Source organism: Anomaloglossus baeobatrachus, chromosome 5, assembly GCF_048569485.1.
Source record: "Anomaloglossus baeobatrachus isolate aAnoBae1 chromosome 5, aAnoBae1.hap1, whole genome shotgun sequence".
Lineage (NCBI taxonomy): Eukaryota > Metazoa > Chordata > Amphibia > Anura > Aromobatidae > Anomaloglossus > Anomaloglossus baeobatrachus.
This window is the reverse complement of record NC_134357.1, coordinates 115,767,896-115,788,976: the sequence shown is the minus strand read 5'-3', so window position 1 is coordinate 115,788,976 and position 21,081 is coordinate 115,767,896. Positions and strand designations below refer to the sequence as shown.

At 48.9% G+C, this 21,081-nt stretch overlaps 1 protein-coding gene across 1 annotated transcript in view; it reads left to right on the top strand.

Annotated features, from left to right (window-relative positions):
• The window catches only part of DNA2 (DNA replication helicase/nuclease 2), a 127,428-nt gene that overhangs the window by 10,208 nt on the left and 96,139 nt on the right, over nucleotides 1-21,081 (top strand). The window contains exon 6 of the mRNA XM_075348790.1: nucleotides 9,323-9,521. Coding sequence (XP_075204905.1) covers nucleotides 9,323-9,521 — 199 coding nt within the window. The remainder of the gene's footprint in view (nucleotides 1-9,322; nucleotides 9,522-21,081) is intronic.

Sequence of the window (21,081 nt, the reverse complement as noted above, 5' to 3'; positions counted from 1 at the left end):
ATAAGGTTCCTTTGTTAAGACAACGCGTTTCAATGCCAATCGGCGTCTCTATCAAGTAAAAAAAGAGATGGAGTTAACAGGTACATGAGGAGATTTAAAGGGGGGAAAAAATCTCCAAGATTCATGGACCGACCCATTTTGGGGTGGATTTATAACTTCAAATTTTCAAAAGAGATTTGAATAAAAATAAATATGTGGAGGAAAGGATATACACTTAAATCAAGAAGGTGAAAAATGAATATACACTATTCACAAAAAGTTAGGGATATTTGTCTTTCAGGTGAAATTTATGTAAACCGTAAAAAGTTCATGCTACAGTGATATGTTATCATGGCAGTAGGCCATTTTAGTAGAAGCATGTAATGGTGATTTTCCCATCTCAAACAAGTTATTGAAAGAACAGTGGTAGGTATACCCTGCCCCCCCCACCAAAAAAAGTCAATGTCTCAATAACTTGTCATGTGGTTTGACAACAATGTCTCCTGCTGTTCACAAGTGGAGTTGTCTGCTGAGGCATGGCATCCCACTCTGCTTGAAGGGCGGCTCTCAGGTCATTGAGGTTCTGGGGTACAGAGTTACAAGTCTCTGCACAGTGACTAAGCTGATCCCTTGGGTTTTCTATGGGATTCAGGTCTGGAGAAGTGCAGTGCACTACATTTGAGATGTATCCCAGGCTCGAGCAGCCGCTACTTAATGAGACGACCTCAATGAGCTGGAGCATTGTCATTCATGAAGATAAAATTAGGCCTGTGTTGTTCATGCAGAGGCATAATGACTCGATTAATGATATTATTCAAATGGATGGGGCTTGTTACTGTGCCATTCACAAAGTGTAGGGCAGTTCTGTATTGACTAGCTTCACCTGCCCACATTGTAGCAACACCACAACCAAAGCCTCATCTGGTGACAACAGTGGGTGATGCATAGTGTTCACCTTGATGTCTCCAACATCCTTGGCAACCATAATTTCTGCTCAACGTGAATAGACTTTAATCAGTGAAAAGCACTGAGGCCCACTGGTCCCTTGCCCAGGAGAACAGTGGTGGCTATGCCTGGTGGTGTGGTCAGGTATCCTTGCAGGTCGTCTAGCACAAAGGCCACGCTGATGTAAATGGTCTGACGTGAAACTTGGGTGCCTGTCGCCTCCCTTAAATGTGCCTGGAGTTGTATGCCATTCATCATTCTGTTCCGGAATGCATTGTTCATAATGAAGCGGTCATCAGCGTGGGATGTAGCAAAAGGCTTTCTGTGAGTTATCCAGTCTCTTTGTATCTCTGTTGCAACCTGCTGGTGACACTCTAAGCTAAGTGGCCACTTCCGTCTAAGTACATCCTGCTTGAAGCCTCGCAATGATGAGGTTCTGTTGATCAGTTATGTGTTGTCTTGTCTCATAATGTCAAAATGGGAATAGCATGTTGAGGACAACTGTGTAAAGCTCACCAGTCACCTGGATTTTCCTATGTAACCTAAAGCCAGTGCTATACTGGAACTATCCTGCTATACATACCTTTCGTTGTCAGCTAGGATGTATAGGTTTTGAAACACAAGTAAGTAAAGTTTGTAAAATGAGCAGCTTTTTGAATGACAGCAGCTGCTGATCACCTGATAGCTGGGGTGGGTATTCATAGTAATTCCTGCCCCCTGCCTGTACATCCTTCGTTATTTATGCTATTATAGAGTCGTTTTACTAACTGACTAGAAGGACCTGTGCTGATATCATACCCATGGCACCAGAAGGGGCCGGGGCCTCAGCCAACATGTTTCTCTCTGGTATCCGCTATGTTGGCTGAGGCCCCGCCCCTTCTGGTCACATGCCAGTGACCTCAGCACAGGTCCTTCTAGTCTGTTAGTAAAACGATTCTATAATAGCATAAATAACCGAGGATGGACAGGCAGGGAGCAAGAATCACTATGAATCATTCACAAAGCTGCTCATATTACAAACTTACTTGTGTTTCAAAACCTATACATCAGAGCTGACCACTAAAAGTATGTATTAAAGGTATGTATAGAATCAGCATGATAGCACCAGTATAGCACTGGCTTTAGGTTATATAGCAAAATCCTGTTGATTGGTGCGCTTTAAATACCAATTCTAATTGAACCCTGAAATTTATTAGTTGATTCATGGATCAAATACCTGTTGTTGTGAGTTTTGCGATTAAAGGGAACCAGTCACCAGGTTTTTCCCTTTATAAGCTGCGGCCACCACCAGTGAGCCCGTATATACAGCATTCCAGAATACTGTATATAAGAGCCCAGGCTGCTCTGCATAACGTAAAAAACTACCTTTATGAGCTCATACCTGGAAGGAGCCCATACATTCTAGCTTCTACCATACATACAATCAATTGGTCGTTACGAGTACCGAGAGCAGCCACAACCAGAAAGAAAAAAACAAAAAGCCAGCACTAAATGTGCACTTCAGGGGGGCGTGGCCTGGACCTCATGTAGAGAGGACGCAGCGTGGGTGTGCTCCTGCCTGGATCCTGAATCATCCTGCACACCGGCCTTGCTGACAGGCACTACCGACCCTGGAGGGCTGCAATACTACTTACAACACCCGGGGAAGCGAGCACCGCCAGGATATGCCGACCCGCAGCAGCAATAAAAGGGACAGAGACGCGCAGGAGCGCGCCTCTGAAGAATCCAATATGGCGCCGCCGGCGTCCACACCATCCCGAGCTGGAGCAGTGGGAGTAGCAAGCAGGCTGGAGCGGTTTGCCAGAGTGGCCCCTGGCACAGAGCCTACCTACAACGAGGCACCCGATGGCAGCGCTGAACGGGCCCTGGAGCAGGGAGAAAACATACCCGACAGTGAGACTTTGAGTACCCTGGGCCCTGCATGTTCAGCAGCACAAGATATGCAGACACAGAGGCCTGCGCTGGCAGAGGGAGGAGGGGGAGATGTGGAGCAAACAACACCTATCTTCACTGAGGCCATACTGAGAGACATTCTGGCAGCAATTAACTCTTGCAATACCACATTGGCCACGCTAAGCAGCCAGATGGGAACTGTCACCTCAGATATGGCCTGTATTAAACGTGAGCTGCAAGGGGTGACTGTCAGAATGGGGGAGCTGGAGGAACGAGTGAGTACAACAGAGGATAAATTACCACCAATGTCACGAGAGCTGGGAAAGGCCACGCAAAATATCTCCACACTGCTAAACAAGGTGGATGATTTAGAGAACCGCTCCCGCAGAAGTAATTTGTGACTGGTGGGGGTCCCAGAGAGGATGGAGGGCAATGACCCATTGAATTTCTTTGAAAAATGGCTTAAAGACACCATGGGAAAAGACATACTATCCTCTTTTTTCACCATTTGAAAGGGCGCACAGGGTCCCTGTGCGTGCCCCACAGCCGGGAGCACCCCCACGTCCTATTCTGATTAAACTACTGCACTATAAAGATAGGGACACTATCCTGCGCAGAGCCAGAGATATCAAAGAACTTGCAATTGATGGGAGGAAGATATCAATATTTCCTGATTTCTCCATGGAAGTGCAACGTAAAAGAGCGCAATTTATTGAGATCAAAAAACGACTGCGCAACCTACAAGTGCCATACTCCATGATGTACCCTGCTAAACTGCGGATTGCTGTGAATGGAGAGACTCATTTTTTTTGATACGGCTGGGGCAGCGCTGTCTTGGCTGGATATCAATGAGAGGTCCCTGAGGAGGAAGAATACCTGAGATTTTCCTTTCTGCCGCCAGGCGTTGTTTTTGTTTGGGACGCTATGCTGGTGAGCTCATTACAGTTAAATTCATCTAGGATCCAGGTTGGGAGACAGCCGGTTCATTGTGGACACACGCTGCACTAGCGAGTTGTGGACCCCCCTCCCTGCATGGACTTGGGGCGTATTTTTAGCCCTGATTCTCTCTATTTGGGAGAAATGTGTAAGATACACTTGATTTTGAGGGCAGGGGCACTGCGCACTGGTGTGCGGAGCCCTATCTTTCTCCTTGTTTTTCTTGTTTATTGTTGTATGATGCAATCTGTTTGGGAAGTGTGGTGTGCCTCAGTCGTGTCGCTCAACCTAATGTTTTTGAGAATCGGTGGAGAACGCCTCTCTCCTCCAGGTATGAAGTATCCGTCCGGATCATATCTTAGTCTACGCTTATGGCGACATCTTTTAAATATTGTAGCGTGGAATGTTAGAGGGCTCGGAGATGCGAACAAAAGATGTGCTATATTTACTCACCTACAGAAACTTTTACCGGCTATTTTATGTCTCTCCGAGACCCATATGGTCAGGGATAATGTTCATTGGCTGAGGAAGGGATGGATCGCGCATGAATATCATTCCACATACTCGACCCATGCACGGGGTGTGAGTGTGTTGGTGCACAAATCCATCCCGTTCTCATGTACCAAATCAGTGATTGACCCGGGGGGCAGATTTGTATGTTTGCTTTGCACGCTGTATGGTATACAATTTATTCTGGTTGCAATATATATCCCTCCACCATATTCAGTCGAACCGGTAAAAAGGATATTGTCTATTTTAGATTCCCTTCCATCTGTGCCGACGCTTTTGATAGGGGATTTTAATAATTACTTACATCCCTATCTAGATAAATTACACTCGGGAAACATATCGGAGAACGCCACCCCGACTTCATTTGCTAGAATGCTAACAGAGCTGGGTTTTGTAGATCTTTGGCGTGCCCAACACCCCACAACCAAACAATTCTCCTGTTACTCTAGCTCCCACCACACCATGTCACGGATAGACCTGGCTATTGGAAACGCACTTACGGCCTCATATACACAAAAGGTGGCCTACCTACCTAGAAGTGTATCTGATCACTCACCATTACATGTTACGCTTGCATGGGGAAACCCCCTCGCTCTGCCCAGGCCTATCTGGAAACTTAATCCCTTCTGGATCCAGCTTATTGGGGGATCTTTATATGATAACATTCTGGAATACTTTCATCTTAATGAGTGCTCTGCACCGCCACACATAGTTTGGGACTCTATGAAAGCTGTGGTAAGGGGCATATATATTAGAGAAATATGCATACGCAAAAATCAAACCAAATGTTACACCCAGAGTCTGATTCAGAAGGTATCTGATGCGGAGGCTGCGGTGGTGCTCAACCCGACAGTAGAAACTAAAAACACTCTAGAGAAGGCACAGATGTCACTCAAAGAAAATCTCATGTCGGTGGCAGAAAATAAACGCTATTTCCTTAAACAAAATTATTTTATGGCGGGGGAGGGCGTGGGGCACCTACTGGCCACAGTCATTAGAGCACAGGAAGGATCTTCCTATATAAATAGGTTAAAGACGGAATCAGGTGACTTTGTAACAGAAAGCGAGGATATAATAAGAGAAATAAAGAGGTATTATATGCGGCTATACACATCAGACTGTGACCTCACGGAGACTGAGATTGAGCAGTATTTGGATGCTCTCTCTCTTCCTACACTTAGTGATGTAAACCGGGAATTGCTGGACCGGGACATCTCATTGGAAGAACTGGAGGAAGCGCTTGGCCAGACACAAAATGAAAAAGCTCCGGGAACGGATGGCCTGCCTGGAGAGTTTTATAAAACGTATGCACCCTTACTGCTACCCAAACTACTTAAGGTATTTGAAGAATCTGAAAGGCAGAGGGTCCTCCCGCCCTCTATGAGGGAAGCCTTAATAGTCTTAATATTAAAACCCAGAAAAGATCCAGAGATCCCGGATTCGTATCGCCCAATCTCTCTCCTACAAACAGACATTAAATTGCTGGCCAAGGTGCTTGCCAATAGGATGTCCCGAGTCATCTCATCTATAGTGCAGAGTGATCAGACAGGATTCATTCCATGCAGAGCCACATCTATGAATCTCAGGAAATTATATTTGGGAATTCAACATAGTTCTGAGGAACCTGGGGAAAGGGCAATTTTGTCTTTAGACGCCGCTAAGGCGTTCGATAGCCTTGAATGGGAATATATGTGGGCTGTACTTCGGAAAATGGGCTTTGGACATAGATTCATAAATTGGGTAAAACTGCTATATGACTCACCGGTGGCGAAGGTTAGGGTTAATGGCAGGGTCTCCGAGTCTTTTCCTCTTGGAAGAGGTACTAGACAGGGGTGCCCGCTTTCACCCTTGCTATTCGCGACTGCAGTGGAGCCGTTGGCAGTGGCAATACGGAAATCCAGGGAGGTAGAGGGATTTCGGTGTGGAGCCGTGGAACAAAAGATATCATTATACGCAGACTATCTACTCTTATATTTAGACAGGGTATGTTCCTCGATTTTGCCGGCAATGAATATCATTCGGGAATTTGGACAGAGGTCTGGTCTACGAATCAACTGGTCCAAGTCGGCTTTAATGCCGTTGGACCCCCTTCCGGGGGACTTTTCGGACTTACAGATTCCAGTTCCTGTAGTCCGGCAGTTTAAATATCTGGGAGTAATTGTCAGCCCAATCCCTAAGGATTTCCAGGCCCTAAATCTGGAACCCCTGTTACAGCGATTCAGAGCAAAAGTGCATACCTGGTGCCGTTTGCCGCTATCAAATATCGGCAGATCCAATTTAATTAAAATGGTAATGATGCCACAATTACTATATCTTACACATAATTCTCCAGTGTGGATATGTAGGGAATTTTTTGTAAAAATTAATACAGTATTCCGGGAACTTATTTGGAAGAAAAAGCAAGCTAGGATTCGACTGGAAGTGCTACAGCGGGGAAAGGAGGAGGGAGGACTGGCGGTACCAAACCCATATATATATACTATATAGCCTCCCAGATGCAACATCTGAGGGGTTGGGGCAAAGAGGGAGGGTATGATACCAGTGGTGATATAGTGAGAGAGGGATCAGTATGGAAGTACCCAGGTTGCCGGTTGGATGTGGGACAAAGACAGATAAATGGGGCACGATATCCCACACTGGCTATGATATTCCGGGTATGGGACAGGGGTAAGTCTCTTTTGGGGATAAGCGGACCTACAGAGCTCTGGCCACTGTGGCAGAACCCCGACTTGCCAGAAATTAAAAAATTAGTAGGGTTCAGAGGATGGGAGGATAAAGGGATCCATTTAGTGTCACAAGTACTACAAAATAATACTCTTAAAAGCTTTGAACAACTGAGAACGGAGTTTCACCTTCCGCATGTCTTCTTTTATCAGTATTTGCAGCTGAGACACGCACTGGAAAGACAGGGGAGGACAAACCCGGTAACAGTGACACATAATCAAACATTACATAGGCTGCTTACATCTGAGTCCTCTAAGGGTCTTATTTCCGAACTATATAAAAAATTACTACCTGCCCATCTGGAAACACATCCATTGATTGTTAAAAGCAAATGGGAACGAGACGTCGGTCCCCTGACGGAAGGCCAGTGGTCTGATATATTGGAACAAGTTCCTAAACTGGCGGTATCGGAGTGCCAAAAGCTGTCTCAAATATATCTCATCCACAGGGTATATAAAACTCCCAGTCTACTATTTAAGATGGGACTCAGACCAAACACACAGTGTGTTAGGTGTGGACAGGATGATGCCCATTTGATGCATGTTATGTGGGAGTGTGGACACATTGGTGATTTCTGGAACCAAACCCTGGGACTTATAGATCAAATATATCATATCACAATACAACCGTCGCCCCGCCTGTGCCTGTTGAGTCTGTGGGAAGGAGAAGTGGATCCGAATTCTCCAACAGCTCTGGGAATAGCCCGTATCTTGTACCAAGCAAGAAAGATACTTGCATATCACTGGTTAGACCCTCTACCACCAACATTACCAGAGCTCAAAAACAAATTAAATAACGTCATAAGATTGGAAAGGGGAGTTTATTTAAAAAGAAAAACATTGAAAAAGTTTTACAACATTTGGCGGCCATGGATGGAGTTGCCAGGCCTACCCTCTAGTGCACTGGTTCGGGATGCAATGCTGGACCGGTTACTGTTGTGCCTACAGTGATGGCATGTGTGAGGAAGGGAATTAAAACTAGTTTTTTCTGTGACGAAGTGGACTTTGAATGAAGAGGTGAGAGAGGACTGGAACGGTTTCATGGATGACTGCACGGAGAGGGAGGGGCGGGAGAGTATAGCAATATGATGTGGAGCGACACGGCTGATGGAGGAGGTGTTCCTGTTAGTCTGAGGCATTATTGCATAATTTAAGTTTTGTTAATTTGTAGAGCCACGAGGTTTGTAGGCTCAAGCTATATAATATAATTATGATTTGAGAACTCTATTATTATTATATTTACATACATGCAGAGAAAGAACCTGATTTATAAATCACATGTGTTTATCTGTTTATTGTTATCAGTTATATGAAAAGTGAAATACTCTCTGTATCGATCCCTAATGATTTAATAAAAAGATCTGATTTTAAAAAAAAACAAACTACCTTTATAATACTCACCTAGGGGGCGGTCCGGTCTGATGGGTGTCGCTGCTCTCGGTCCGGCACCTCTTCCATCTTGTCCAATCACCGTCGTCCTTCTGAGGCCCGTGTGGATGATGCGTCCTAGATCATCCACACAGGCCAGCATTGTGGTCCTGCACAGGTGCACTTTGATCTGCCCTCTGCTCATAACGAATATTAAAATTTTACTTTATTGTAGTACAGGTCGACACGTTTCAGAGATATCCATCTCCTTCATCAGGACATAAAAAGGAATAGTCATCTTATGTCCTGATGAAGCAGATGGATATCTCTGAAATGCATCGACCTGTACAACAACAATTGAATATTATTAAAAAATATTCCTTTAAAGTATTAGCGCAGTATATACCCGATTTCCTCATCTACTGTATTACACGTTCTACACTTCAGGGCTGCTGCTGATGCCATCATTGCATGTGTTTCTTAGGGGTTGTGACTTTCACAACCTGATAAGGTGAGTGTATCTTACCCCTTGCGGGTTTCTGAATTCCTTACCTGGTAATACCCTATTGCGCTTCCTTTTTCCACAGTATTACTACTTTGACTCAGCTCATAACGAGCAGTTGGATGCTCGGATCGACACGACTCGAGTGCCTGAGTATAATGAAAGTCTATGAGGGAATCGAACATTTTTCCGGAAGATTTCCCAGAAAAATGCTTGAGTTCCCCATTGATTTCCATTATATTCGGGTACTCGAGTCGTGCCCATCCGAGTATCCGACTGCTCGTTACGAGTAGCGAGTATGGTACTGCTCGCCCATCAATAGTCTTCATATAAACTGAAAAATCATTTCAAAAAAGGATCGTCACCCTGGCTGATCACCATCAGAAGAGGGTCAATGCTAGTGTCTGCACATTTTCCGGCAAAGCTATAGATAAATTGTTTTACATTCTGCCTGTTTCTTTACTAGCAATACAGATACAAGAGCTGTCCAGGTGTCTGAATTTCTGGATATTGAGGAAAATGTCTGGTCCCCTAGATTTGGCCTAAAGGGAAAAATTGATGTAACGGCCAAAGTGAAAATACACCAGAAATCAAAACTAATTAAAACTATGCCCCTTGAGCTTAAAACTGGTAAAGAATCAAACTCCATAGAACACAGGAGTCAGGTGAGTGACATCTGCTCCCTCCAATGTGCTGCGTACGGGGGTATAGAATTGTCAACTGTTTAACAACTTTTTCTTTATCGTTCCTTTGGGAGACCCAGACCTTGGGTGTTTAGCTTCTGCCTCCGGAGGACACACAAAGTACTACACCTAAAAGTGTAGCTCCTCCCTCTGAGCCTATACACCCCCTGGTGAGCCAGTCACAGCCAGTTTATCGCTTTGTGTTCAGGAGGATACATCCACACATATGATTTTTTTTTTTTCCTTTTTGGAAAAAGATTGAAGTGCGGGTCCACGTCTGGACTCCCGGCATGTCCCTTCTCACCCCACTGTGTTGGTGGTGTTGTAAGGTTGATTTCCAAGGCTGGAGCCTTACATGCCGTGCTCCTTCACCATCCCTCCTGGGCTCTGGATTGAAGTGGGAGCCAGCGCGGTCTCCATGCCTGGCAGGAGTCCGGTCTCCGTCCACAGCCCCTTCAGGACCCTGCTGGACCGGAGCCCTCATCCCCAGGGACCTGGCCCTGCGTCTCAGCAGCTAAGTACCTGAGACGTTCATATGTTGGGGGTCCCTGTCCTTTATTGTGTGGGGAGAGTGTTTTTACTGTATTTGTTTTGGCATTTCCGGCGGGGCCTCTGGCTTTTCGCCCGAGAACCGCGCCGATGGTGCCTGCGCGTCGGCCTCGCTGCTCAAATTTAGGCCCCGGCTTCGCCGGAGGCCTAGTTTCTGTTACCTGCCCTCGCATGTCACTCATGCAGAGGGACAGGCACGGCTCCGCCCAGCGGCTGTACTGCACAGGGGAGGGACACTCCCCACTGCTTGTGCGTGACTCCCCCCCCCCCCCCTTCCCCCTCCTGCAGGTCTCTATGGCCCTCCAGATCCCGCTTTTCTACAGGGACGCCCTCAAGTCCCGCCCCCTCTCTTCGCTCCGGCGGCCATTTTCTTGGAAGGGTTCACTCTGCGCTGGGCCATCCTGCAGAGGTTCTGTGCATTGGGGGTCCGGGCTTCGGGATCTGGAGGGCACACAACACCGCTTCCAGCGGTCTGGTAAGCCACAGCCGGTCTCTGGTTGTGGACCTCTGATATACTACTCTGGGGTTCATTCTCTATGTAATAGCTGTTTTCCCCCACTCCAGCAGCATGTCTCACACGAGGAGCAAGGCTCCAAAGCTTTATACTGCATGATCTGCATGTAAGCTCCTGCTGCCTGAACCGAGCACCTATCCACATTGTGATGTCTGCTCTAACTTGGATGTGCCACAGCCTGGAGTCTCACCCCCAGTGGTCTCTCAGGCTGCTTCTGCACCTGTGGCTGAACCCCCGGCCTGGGTAGAATCCTTCTCTAGGTCTATCTCCCAGTCATTTGCTGAGTCCATGGGACTTCTGTCCAGGACCTTGATGAATATGCATCAGCCCCCTTCACAGGGTGCCTCTAATGCTCTTGTTAAGGGTCCTTTAGGTTCCCTATCCTCTGACCTCCGTCCACTGGAGCTCACAGAGGATTCATGATCAGGTCACAGACCCCGTCCTCCTAAGAGGCTCCGCAGGGTTTCCTCTCCCTCGTCATCCCGCGGCTCTGATGCAAGAGCTGACTCGCAGGATGAGGAGGATGCCTTTACAGGGGGCTCGGAGGCTACCTCCATGTGCCCCATTGCTCTTTCCGAGGGTGACTCAGAAATTAGTGACTTGATTGCTTCCATTAATTCTGTACTGGATCTCAATCCGCCAGTATCAGAGGAGCAACCCTCTCTGGCAGAAAAGCACCAGTTTACCTCGCCTAAGAGAGTAAAGAGTGTGTTCTTTAACCACTCCAGTTTTCAGACCGCTGTGACCAAACCCAGGGCCTGTCCTGACAAACTCTTCCCAAAGCGTGGTTCTGATGACCGTTTTCCCTTTCCACCAGAGGTGGTCAAGGAGTGGGCTCACTCCCCAAAGGTAGACACTCCGGTGTCTAGGCTCTAAGCCCGGACTGTTGTCGGTGGCTGATGGCACTTCCCTTAGGGATGCCACTGACCGTCAGATTGACCTTCTGGCCAAATCCGTGTATAAAGCGGCGGGGGCCGCGTTTTCCCCAACTTTTGCAGCAGTGTGGGCCCTCAAAGCCATCTCTGCTTCTCTAGAGGAGATGCATTCCCTCACCAGGGAATCTCTGCCCGAGATGGTTGCCTTAACTTCTCAAGCTTCAGCTTTTTCTTCTTATGCCATGTCTGCCATGCTAGAGGCTTCTCACCGCACTGTGGTGGCTTCGGCTAATTCCCTCGTTATCCGCATGATCTTGTGGCTTCGAGAGTGGAAGGCAGATGCTTCTTCAAAGAAGTACCTTGCTGGGCTCCCTTTTGCTGGTTCCCGGCTGTTCGGTGAACAGCTGGATGAAATTATTAAGGAGGCTACTGGCGGGAAGAGTACTTCCATGCCACAAACCAAGACCAGGAAACCTGCCTAGGGTAGGATTCAGTCGAGGTTTCGCTCCTTTCGTTCCTCCAACTGGTCGTCCTCTAAGCCCTCCGCCTCGTCCGCTAACTCAGCTAAGGACCAGAAATCCCATTGGCACTCAAAAGTGCGTCCACAGAAGACCGCAGGAGGTCCTGCCACTAAGGCAGCCTCCTCGTGACTCTGCCCGCTCCAGCAACATCCTTAGTCGGTGGCAGGCTCTCCCACTTTGGCGACGCTTGGTTTCAACAAGTCTCCGATCAGTGGGTGAGAGATATCATCTCTCACGGCTACAGGATAGAATTCTCTTCCAGCCCGCCAAACAGATTTTTTCTCTTAACTCCCCCCTGCTCCAAGGCTGCCGCCTTCTCACAGGCCGTGGCAGACTTGCAGGCCAACGGAGTAATTGTACCAGTTCCCGCCCGGGAACGGTTCAGAGGTTTTTATTCAAACCTCTTCCTAGTTCCCAAAAAGGACGGTACCTTCCGGCCCATCCTGGATCTCAAGCTGCTCAACAAGCATGTTCGGGTGCGGCACTTTCGCATGGAGTCTCTGCGATCAGTCATTGCCTCAATGACCCAAGGGGATTTCCTGGCGTCCATCGACATCAGAGATGCCTATCTACATGTGCCAATTGCAGTTTCACACCAGCGTTGGCTACGCTTTGCAATAGGAGAGGATCATTTCCAATTCGTGGCTCTCCCCTTCGGGTTAGCCACGGCCCCTCGGGTATTCACCAAGGTCATGGCAGCAGTGATTGCGGTTCTGCACCTACAGGGGTTGGCAGTGATCCCTTACCTGGACGACCTTCTAGTCAAGGCTCCATCCAGTGCAGACTGTCAGCGGAGTGTCTCGCTCACTCTCGCCACTCTAGCCCAATTCGGGTGGCTTGTCAATCTTTCCAAATCCACTCTGACTCCGACCCAGAGTCTCACGTACCTAGGGATGCAGTTCGAGACTCTGCCGGCACTTGTGAAGTTGCCCTTAGACAAACAGCTGTCACTCCAGTTGGCGCTGCGCTCTCTCCTGAGGCCCCGCCGTTATACCCTCAGGCGTCTGATGCAGGTGCTGGGTCAAATGGTGGCGTCCATGGAGGCTGTTCCCCTTGCCCAGTTCCATCTGCGCCCCCTGCAGCTGGACATTCTCCGCTGTTGGGACAAGCAGCCTTCCTCCTTACACAAGTTAGTGGCTCTGTCGCCACGGACCAAGAGCTCTCTTCAGTGGTGGCTTCGGCCCCTCTCCCTGTCCCAAGGGCGCTCCTTCCTGGCCCCATCATGGGTGATTCTCACCACGGATGCCAGTCTATCCGGCTGGGGAGCGGTATGTCTCCACCTCAGAGCACAGGGCACTTGGACTCTGTCCGAGTCAGCCCTTTCAATCAATGTGCTGGAATCCAGAGCCGTGTTTCTAGCTCTCCTAGCATTTCACCACCTGCTGGCAGGCAGGCACATTTGAGTCCAGTCAGACAACGCGACAGCTGTTGCCTACATTAGCCATCAAGGCGGGACACGCAGCCGCCTGGCAATGATGGAGGTACAACGCATTCTTCAATGGGCGGAGGACTCCAGGTCCACCATATCCGCAGTCCACATCCCAGGCGTGGACAACTGGGAGGCAGATTATCTCAGCCGTCAAAGCGTGGACGGTGGCGAGTGGTCCCTGCACCCGGCAGTATTTCAGTCGATCTGCCGCAAATGGGGCACTCCGGACGTGGACCTAATGGCATCACGTCACAACAACAAAGTTCCTGTTTACGTGGCTCGCTCCCACGATCCTCAGGCGTTCGCCGCGGACGCTCTGGTTCAAGACTTGTCCCAGTTTCGTCTGTCCTACGTGTTTCCCCCTCTAGCTCTCTTGCCCAGAGTCCTGCGCAAGATCAGAATGGAGGGTCGTCGAGTCATCCTCATTGCACCGGACTGGCCCAGGCGAGCTTGGTATCCGCACCTGCTCCAACTGTCCGTAGAGATGCCGTGGCATCTCCCGGACCGTCCAGACCTACTCTCGCAAGGTCCGTTTTTCCGCCCGAATTCTGCGGCCCTCAAATTGACGGCGTGGCTCTTGAGTCCTGGATTTTGACGGCTTCTGGTATTCCCCCTGAAGTCATCTCCACTTTGACTCGGGCCCGTAAATCTTCCTCCGCTAAGATCTATCACAGGACTTGGAAGATTTTCCTGTCCTGGTGTCGCTCTACCGGCCATCCTCCTTGGCCATTCTCCTTGCCGACCCTTCTGTCTTTTCTACAGTCCGGTCTGCAGCTAGGACTGTCCCTCAACTCCCTCAAGGGACAAGTTTCGGCTCTGTCAGTTCTGTTCCAGTGGCGTCTCGCTCGGCTGGCTCAGGTCCGCACCTTCATGCAGGGCGCGTCTCACATCATTCCGCCTTACCGGCGGCCCTTGGACCCCTGGGACCTTAACTTGGTTCTCACGGTTTTGCAGAAACCCCCCTTTGAGTCTTAGGTAGGTTTCTTTGTACCGTCTTTCACAGAAAGTGGCCTTTCTGGTTGCCATATCTTCTCTCAGGAGAGTCTCTGATTTGGCTGCGCTCTTCTCGGAGTCACCTTTTTTTAGTCTTTCATCAAGACAAGGTGGTTCTCCGTCCGACTCCGGACTTTCTTCCTAAGGTGGTCTCTCCCTTCAACCTTAACCAGGACATTACCTTACCTTCCTTCTGTCCGGCCCCTGTTCATCGCTTTGAAAAAGCTCTACATACTCTAGATCTGGTGCGTGCTCTCCGGATCTTTGTGTCTCGCACCGCTGCGCTTAGGCGGTGCACCTCTCTTTTTGTGCTAACCACAGGTCGGCGCAAGGGCCTCCCTGCTTCTAAGCCGACCTTAGCCCGTTGGATTAGGTCGACCATTTCGGATGCCTACCAGAGTACGCAGGCGCTTCCCCCGCCGGGGATCAAAGCACACTCGACCAGAGCTGTCGGTGCCTCTTGGGCTTTTAGGCACCAGGCTACGGCTCAACAAGTCTGTCAGGCTGCCACTTGGGCTAGCCTGCATACCTTCTCGAAGCACTACCAAGTGCATGCTCATGCTTCGGCAGATGCGAGCTTGGGCAGACGCATCCTTCAGGCAGCGGTCGCCCATTTGTGAAGTTAGGTTTTGCCTACTTCTTAGTTTTTTTGTTTATTTCCCACCCAGGGACTGCTTTGGAACGTCCCAAGGTCTGGGTCTCCCAAAGGAACGATAAAGAAAAAGAGAATTTTGTTTACTTACCGTAAATTCTTTTTCTTATAGTTCCGTCTTGGGAGACCCAGCACCCTCCCTGTTGCCTGTTGGCAATTTCCTTGTTCCGCGTGTTTTCACCGCCTGTTGTCGTGGACAGAGTCTCCGGTTGTTCCGGCTCTTGCTCTGTTCTACTTGTGGGTGGCTATTCTCCTTCAGCTTTTGCACTAAACTGGCTGTGACTGGCTCACCAGGGGGTGTATAGGCTCAGAGGGAGGAGCTACACTTTTAGGTGTAGTACTTTGTGTGTCCTCCGGAGGCAGAAGCTAAACACCCAAGGTCTGGGTCTCCCAAGACGGAACTATAAGAAAAAGAATTTACGGTAAGTAAACAAAATTCTCTTTTTTTTGGACTACCTGTGTGACTTTGTAGTGTTTTGTGTGTGTTTGTTTTACTGTAATTCATATGTGTGTTTATGGATAGATACAGATTTTATTTTTAAAGGTTTTCGTTTCAACTTCTAAGCCTAGAAATTGTATATCAACGTATAAGATTGGTTTAAATTTCTTTTTTTCAAACTTTTGGCAAGCATGACTAACAATTTTTAAAAGTTTTGTATAATATACAATAATTACACAACTTTTTTATTTTTGCACCAGGCTCGTTAAAAGTTTAAAAAAAGGGGGAATGGATATCAACTTTTAAACAGATTTATTAAAGGGATCCTCTCAGTGGGATCAACCCTGTCTACACGGGCATGTACATAGGAAGCTGGACAAAATCATACCTAGGATATCTGCGATCCGATGTCTTTTTCCAGAGTAATCTGTTTTTCTTATATGTAAGGCCTCCGACACGTGTGAAAATCACGCACGTGCTGCGAGACACGTATTTTCCCTGCGTGATGCATGTAGGTAAGTACGTGTCTCTGGTACGTGCAGGCCACGTGTGTCCTCTGTGTGCTATCCGTGATAACATACGGAGAACAGGTAATTTACATACTTACGTGGTCCTTTCTGCTGTCCATGGTGCTGATCTTTGGTCTCCAGCCCTGCCGACTCCTGGCTGCTGCTGGCCGCAGTGAAGTGAATATTAAATGAGAATAATGAGCGGCGGTCGGCAGAAGGTGGCAGGAGAAGGTGAGTTAAGCTTTTTTTTCTTTCTCTGGCACGTGTGTTTTCTTCGGCGCGTGTCACATGGGACCACATCCACACTACATCCGTGTGGTACGTGTGCGGCCCGTGTGACATCCGTGATGCCGGAGAAAAACTGACATGTCAGCGTGTAGGAAAACGCACACCCGTACAAACTGACATGGACACACGTTCCGTGTGGTTTTACGTGTGTGTGCCTGCTACAATAGGGTAGCATTGCTGTATGTGTCTCCGTGCCGCCGGCACGTGTAAAAAAATGGCAAACACGTACCGGCGGCACGGATGTGTATCGCAGGCCTTACTGAGTTTTCTCAGGTTATGGGCCAGACACTGATCTTCCTGAAAATCTGCCTTCAGATCTTATTTTATATGAAAAGTATTGTTAGCCGTGTGAGACATGTAATGAATGACAGTCTTCTCTCCTGATCCTGTAACTGAAACCTTTAATTTAAAATAAGTTCTGAAGGCAGGTTCTCGGGGAGATCTTCTAGATCTTAACAGCTTATTTACATGTTAAGACAATTGTGCATTACTCTGGATTAAGACATCGGACCACAGATATCACAATATCATTTTATTCAGCTTCCTGTGAACAACATGCTCATATAAACAGCTTAGATTTGATTCTTTTGACAAATTTTGTCTTACACTAGAAAATATCACAAATTTTGCCACAAACCTGTATCTGCTCATAGGCAATGTAGATTTAATTTTCTGATAGTGGTTTGCTGGAGAAAATGTGCCGAGTATTACCAGCAGTGGATGGTATTTATCAAAAACTAATCGCCGTTCTGCACAAATAAATTAGTAAAATTTAGTTGACTCCAGGTGTAAATGTATGCGGGGGGATGTTTTATAGCTAAAAAATAAAAATGCATGATTCATGTAAGAAGGTGGTTCCCTACATATCCAGCACAATTCCTCTTAGAATTTTAGTTTTTGGGGGCTATAATATGCACTTACAGGGCTATCACAAGCCTTGAGAGCCAGGGGCTTTAAAGTAAATTGGTATGCTTAAGTATTAAAGGGGATCTGTCAGCAGGTTTCACTACCTCATCTGAGAGCAGAATGATGTAGGCAAATAGACCCTGAATACAATGATGCATCACTTAGGTTACTGGGTGTAGCTGTTCTGATGCAATCAGAGTTTTTAGCTTTAGGGCTAGTGTGCACGTTGCCTAATTTCATGTGTTTACGCAGCGTTTAGCACTGCAGCATAAGCACATGCGTCCTGCGTTCCCAGCACAATCTATGAAGGTTTTGCATAATCAGTGCGCACAATGCTTTTTTGAACGCAGCGATTTGAGTGTCAAAAATTTGACAATCTCTGTGTTTAAAAATGCAGCATGTCAATTATTCCATGCACTTTGGATGCTGCTCCCACTCTGGGAGAGGCAGCATCCCGAGCGCATGAAATCGGCATTTTCTCTGACGCCTCATTGGGGGACACAGGACCATGGGTGTTATGCTGCTTATCCATAGGAGGACACTAAGTAGATGCAAAGATGTTAGCTTCTCCCCTGCAGTATACACCCCCTGGCCCAGCCAGGCTACTTCAGTTTTAGCTTAGTGTCTATAGGAGGCACACCTCTGCAGACTACTGCAGCAAGAATTTTTTGTTTTTAGAGGGCAACAGTTTCCTTTGGGGACCGATTTCCCAAAACCACCAACAGGCGGGAACGCGGAGTGTCGCCTCCCCGTACCCCCTCCTGCGACGCTGGATCCTGGGCTGTTACTCACTGGACGACGGGTCTCACAGGCACCGATTTTCCAGAGCCCAGAGCAGATGAAAACTTCCTCAGTCCCTCTTGCAGGCTCTGAGTTGATACACACTCTGCACCAGCGTGACCAGGCATCAGACTGCCATCTCCACAGGAGCTGAGGTGAGATTCTTTCGATTTTTCCAGAGCCCAGAGCAGATGAAAAACTTCTTCATTCCCTCTGGCAGGCTCTGAGTTGATACACGCTCTGTGACTGGGCACAGTGGGCGTCAGAATCTCCACACTGGCTCCCTGACAGGAATTGGAGCAAAGGTCATATCCTCCCTGACTGTATTCACATGAGCTGATTGCAGACTCCTGCATAGCATTCCACCTGTGGTGGGGGGAGGGGAGAGTCCCCAGGACTCAGTGCACCCGCAGCTGCGGTACACTTATAGAGTTTTTTTTCTGTCCACCATTGTTGTGCAGGGCTGGAGGGGGGAAGGGGAGTCCCTTCCCACCATTTTTTTTTGTTGTATTCTGTCATGCCTTCTTGTCAGAGCTAAGCCCCGTCCCCTCTGACACTTGATAAGCCACGCCCCCTCACGAAAGCGCACGTAATTCTCACACAGGAGCTCTGCAGAGCATCGCTCCCTCTTGTTGTGATCAGAGCCTGTGGGCGTCTCTCAGAGCTGGCTTCCTCCTTCCCACAGGAACTGGGACACAGGAGGAGGGGGGAAGGGGTCATCAGCGTTCTGAGTGAGTTATAGCCTCACTTGCACATTAGCTCTGCAGAGCATTGCTCCCTCATTACAATCACAGTTTGTGGCTCATCAGCCAGAGGCTGCAGTCACATGTTTCATGCCCTGCACGACTACAGCAACAACTATAAGACTTTTAATGCATCCTGCCACGCTGAGCTACTAGGGGATGATAGCACCTCTTTCTTCTGTGAGTCCAGTGCCCCTGTAGCTCCCCCCCCCACCACCACCACCACCACCGCAGCAACTGCTGCCAGCCCAGAGCCCATGGCTCCCAGTCCCCCGGAATGGGCACAGTTCCCAGAACCTGGTGCTGGCTATGCAACATCGTCCTCACACCCCTCGGGGCCCCTGGACAGAACGCAGCCTGATGACCCCTCTATAGAGGGTCCTTCTGATAAGAATCAGCCCTCTGCTTCACCGGTTGCAGATAGATCAGAAAAAGGGCATGACCCCCAGGGTTCTCCCTCTGGGGTACACAGATGGGGTTCTCCCACATGTTCCGCGGTCTCTGAGGAGCCGGAGGAAGGGGAATGATGTTTGTACCGGGATGATTCCTTGGTTTCAACCTCCCCGAGCGATCAAGCTGCGATGGACTCCCTTATTGCAGCAATCAACCAAAACTCTGCATGTGGAAGATCTCCCATCCACTACTACTGACCCTGCGGTCTCCTTTTAAAAGGGTGAAGAAACCTTAAAAAAAAAAAAAAAAAAAAGGGCTTTTTGACGCCGCTTCGGTATCCGTAAACTCATGGAGTCCTGGTACCCCTTTGGCTTAGCTGTCTCTAAGGGCTGGGCCGATCCGGCCTCGGGGGACCCACACCCGGCTTCCGCCTGCCTGAAGGACCCTCCTCTCTTTTACTTGATGGATCCTCCTTCAAGGACCCGACAGACAGACAAGTGGAGCAGCTCGTTCGCTCCGCCTTGAGGCTGCGGGTCCCTCTCCCCTTCCGTGTGGGTCGCACAGGTACCAGGACTACCAGTTTCCCTCAGACCCTCACAGATGTAACAGTTCACATTGCTGCGGCGGCCGAGTACCTCATGCAGGCCTCCCTCGACGCTGCTACTTGCGCAGTTATTGCTGCCTCAAATACCATAGCCATCCGTAAGGCCCTCTAGTTCCGATAATGGAGAGCGGACTCTGTCTCTAAGAAGCCTCTCACAGTACTCCTTTCCAGACCGATGGTTTGCCGATCGTCTGGACAGGCTCTTTTTTTTGTCTGACGCCACGGGAGGACAAGAGTACCTCCCTCCCCCAACTCTAGCCCAAGATGTTTTTTACTAGACACGCAGGGCCCGACCTTCTCAGCCCTCCCCGAGTCCACCTCATCCTGGCAGTCTAGACAAAGACCGAGGAGTCTCGTCCTCCATCTGGGCTGCCGCCTCAGACCACAAATGGGTGCGATACCTTGTGTCTTCTGATTACCACATTGAATTCCGGACCCGATCCCCTGGTCAGTCTTTTTTCTCAAACCCACCCAAAGGCTCCAAAACACAGCGAGACCTTCTCCTCAGCGATCCACTCCCTCCAAACGGCGGGGGTGATGGTACCTGTTCCGGACGGCGAGAGGTTCAAGGCCTTCTATTCCAACCGCTCGTGGTCCCCAAAAAAGGACGGGTTAGTTCGACCCATCCTGGACCTCTAACACCTGAGCAAACATGTGCACGTAAGGAGATTCAGAATGGAATTCCTAGGGTCCATTTTTACCTTTAGGGTCGAAGGAGAATTCCTTGGCTCCCTAGCTATCGGGGACGCGTACCTGCACATACGCATTGCTCCAGCTCACCAAATGCTCCTCCGCTTCGCTGTTCAGGACTTTTTTTTTTTTTCTTTTCATTTGTGGCCCTTCCCTCGGCGCTGCCACAGCACCAAAGGTCTTAACAAAGGTCATGGCGGCCGCCATGAGTACCCTTCACGCCAGGAGAGTGGCTGTTCTGCCTTGCTTGGATGACCTCTTCATCAAGGGCTCAACCAGCGTGCAGATCTCTGTGGGCACCCAATTCCGCTTAGGGCAGCTTCTGACTCCAGTCAAATCATCCCCGGTCCCGTCAAAATCCATCACCTCCCTGGGCATGTCCCTGGACACCCTTCGGGGCTTGATATTTCTCCCTCAAGACAAGGCGACTGCTCTAAAACAAGCGGCACACTGCCTTCTACATACTCCTCTCGCTCCATACGACTCAGTACGAGTGCTAGGTAGGATAGCGGCGGCTATAGAGGCAGTGCTGCTCGCTTAGCCACACCACCGCCCACTGCAGCTTGCGCTTCTAGCTGCCTGGGACAAGAGCCCCTTTTCCTTGGATGAACTTTTCACCTGACCACCTTCAGTCAGGTATGCGCTTTGCTGGTGGCT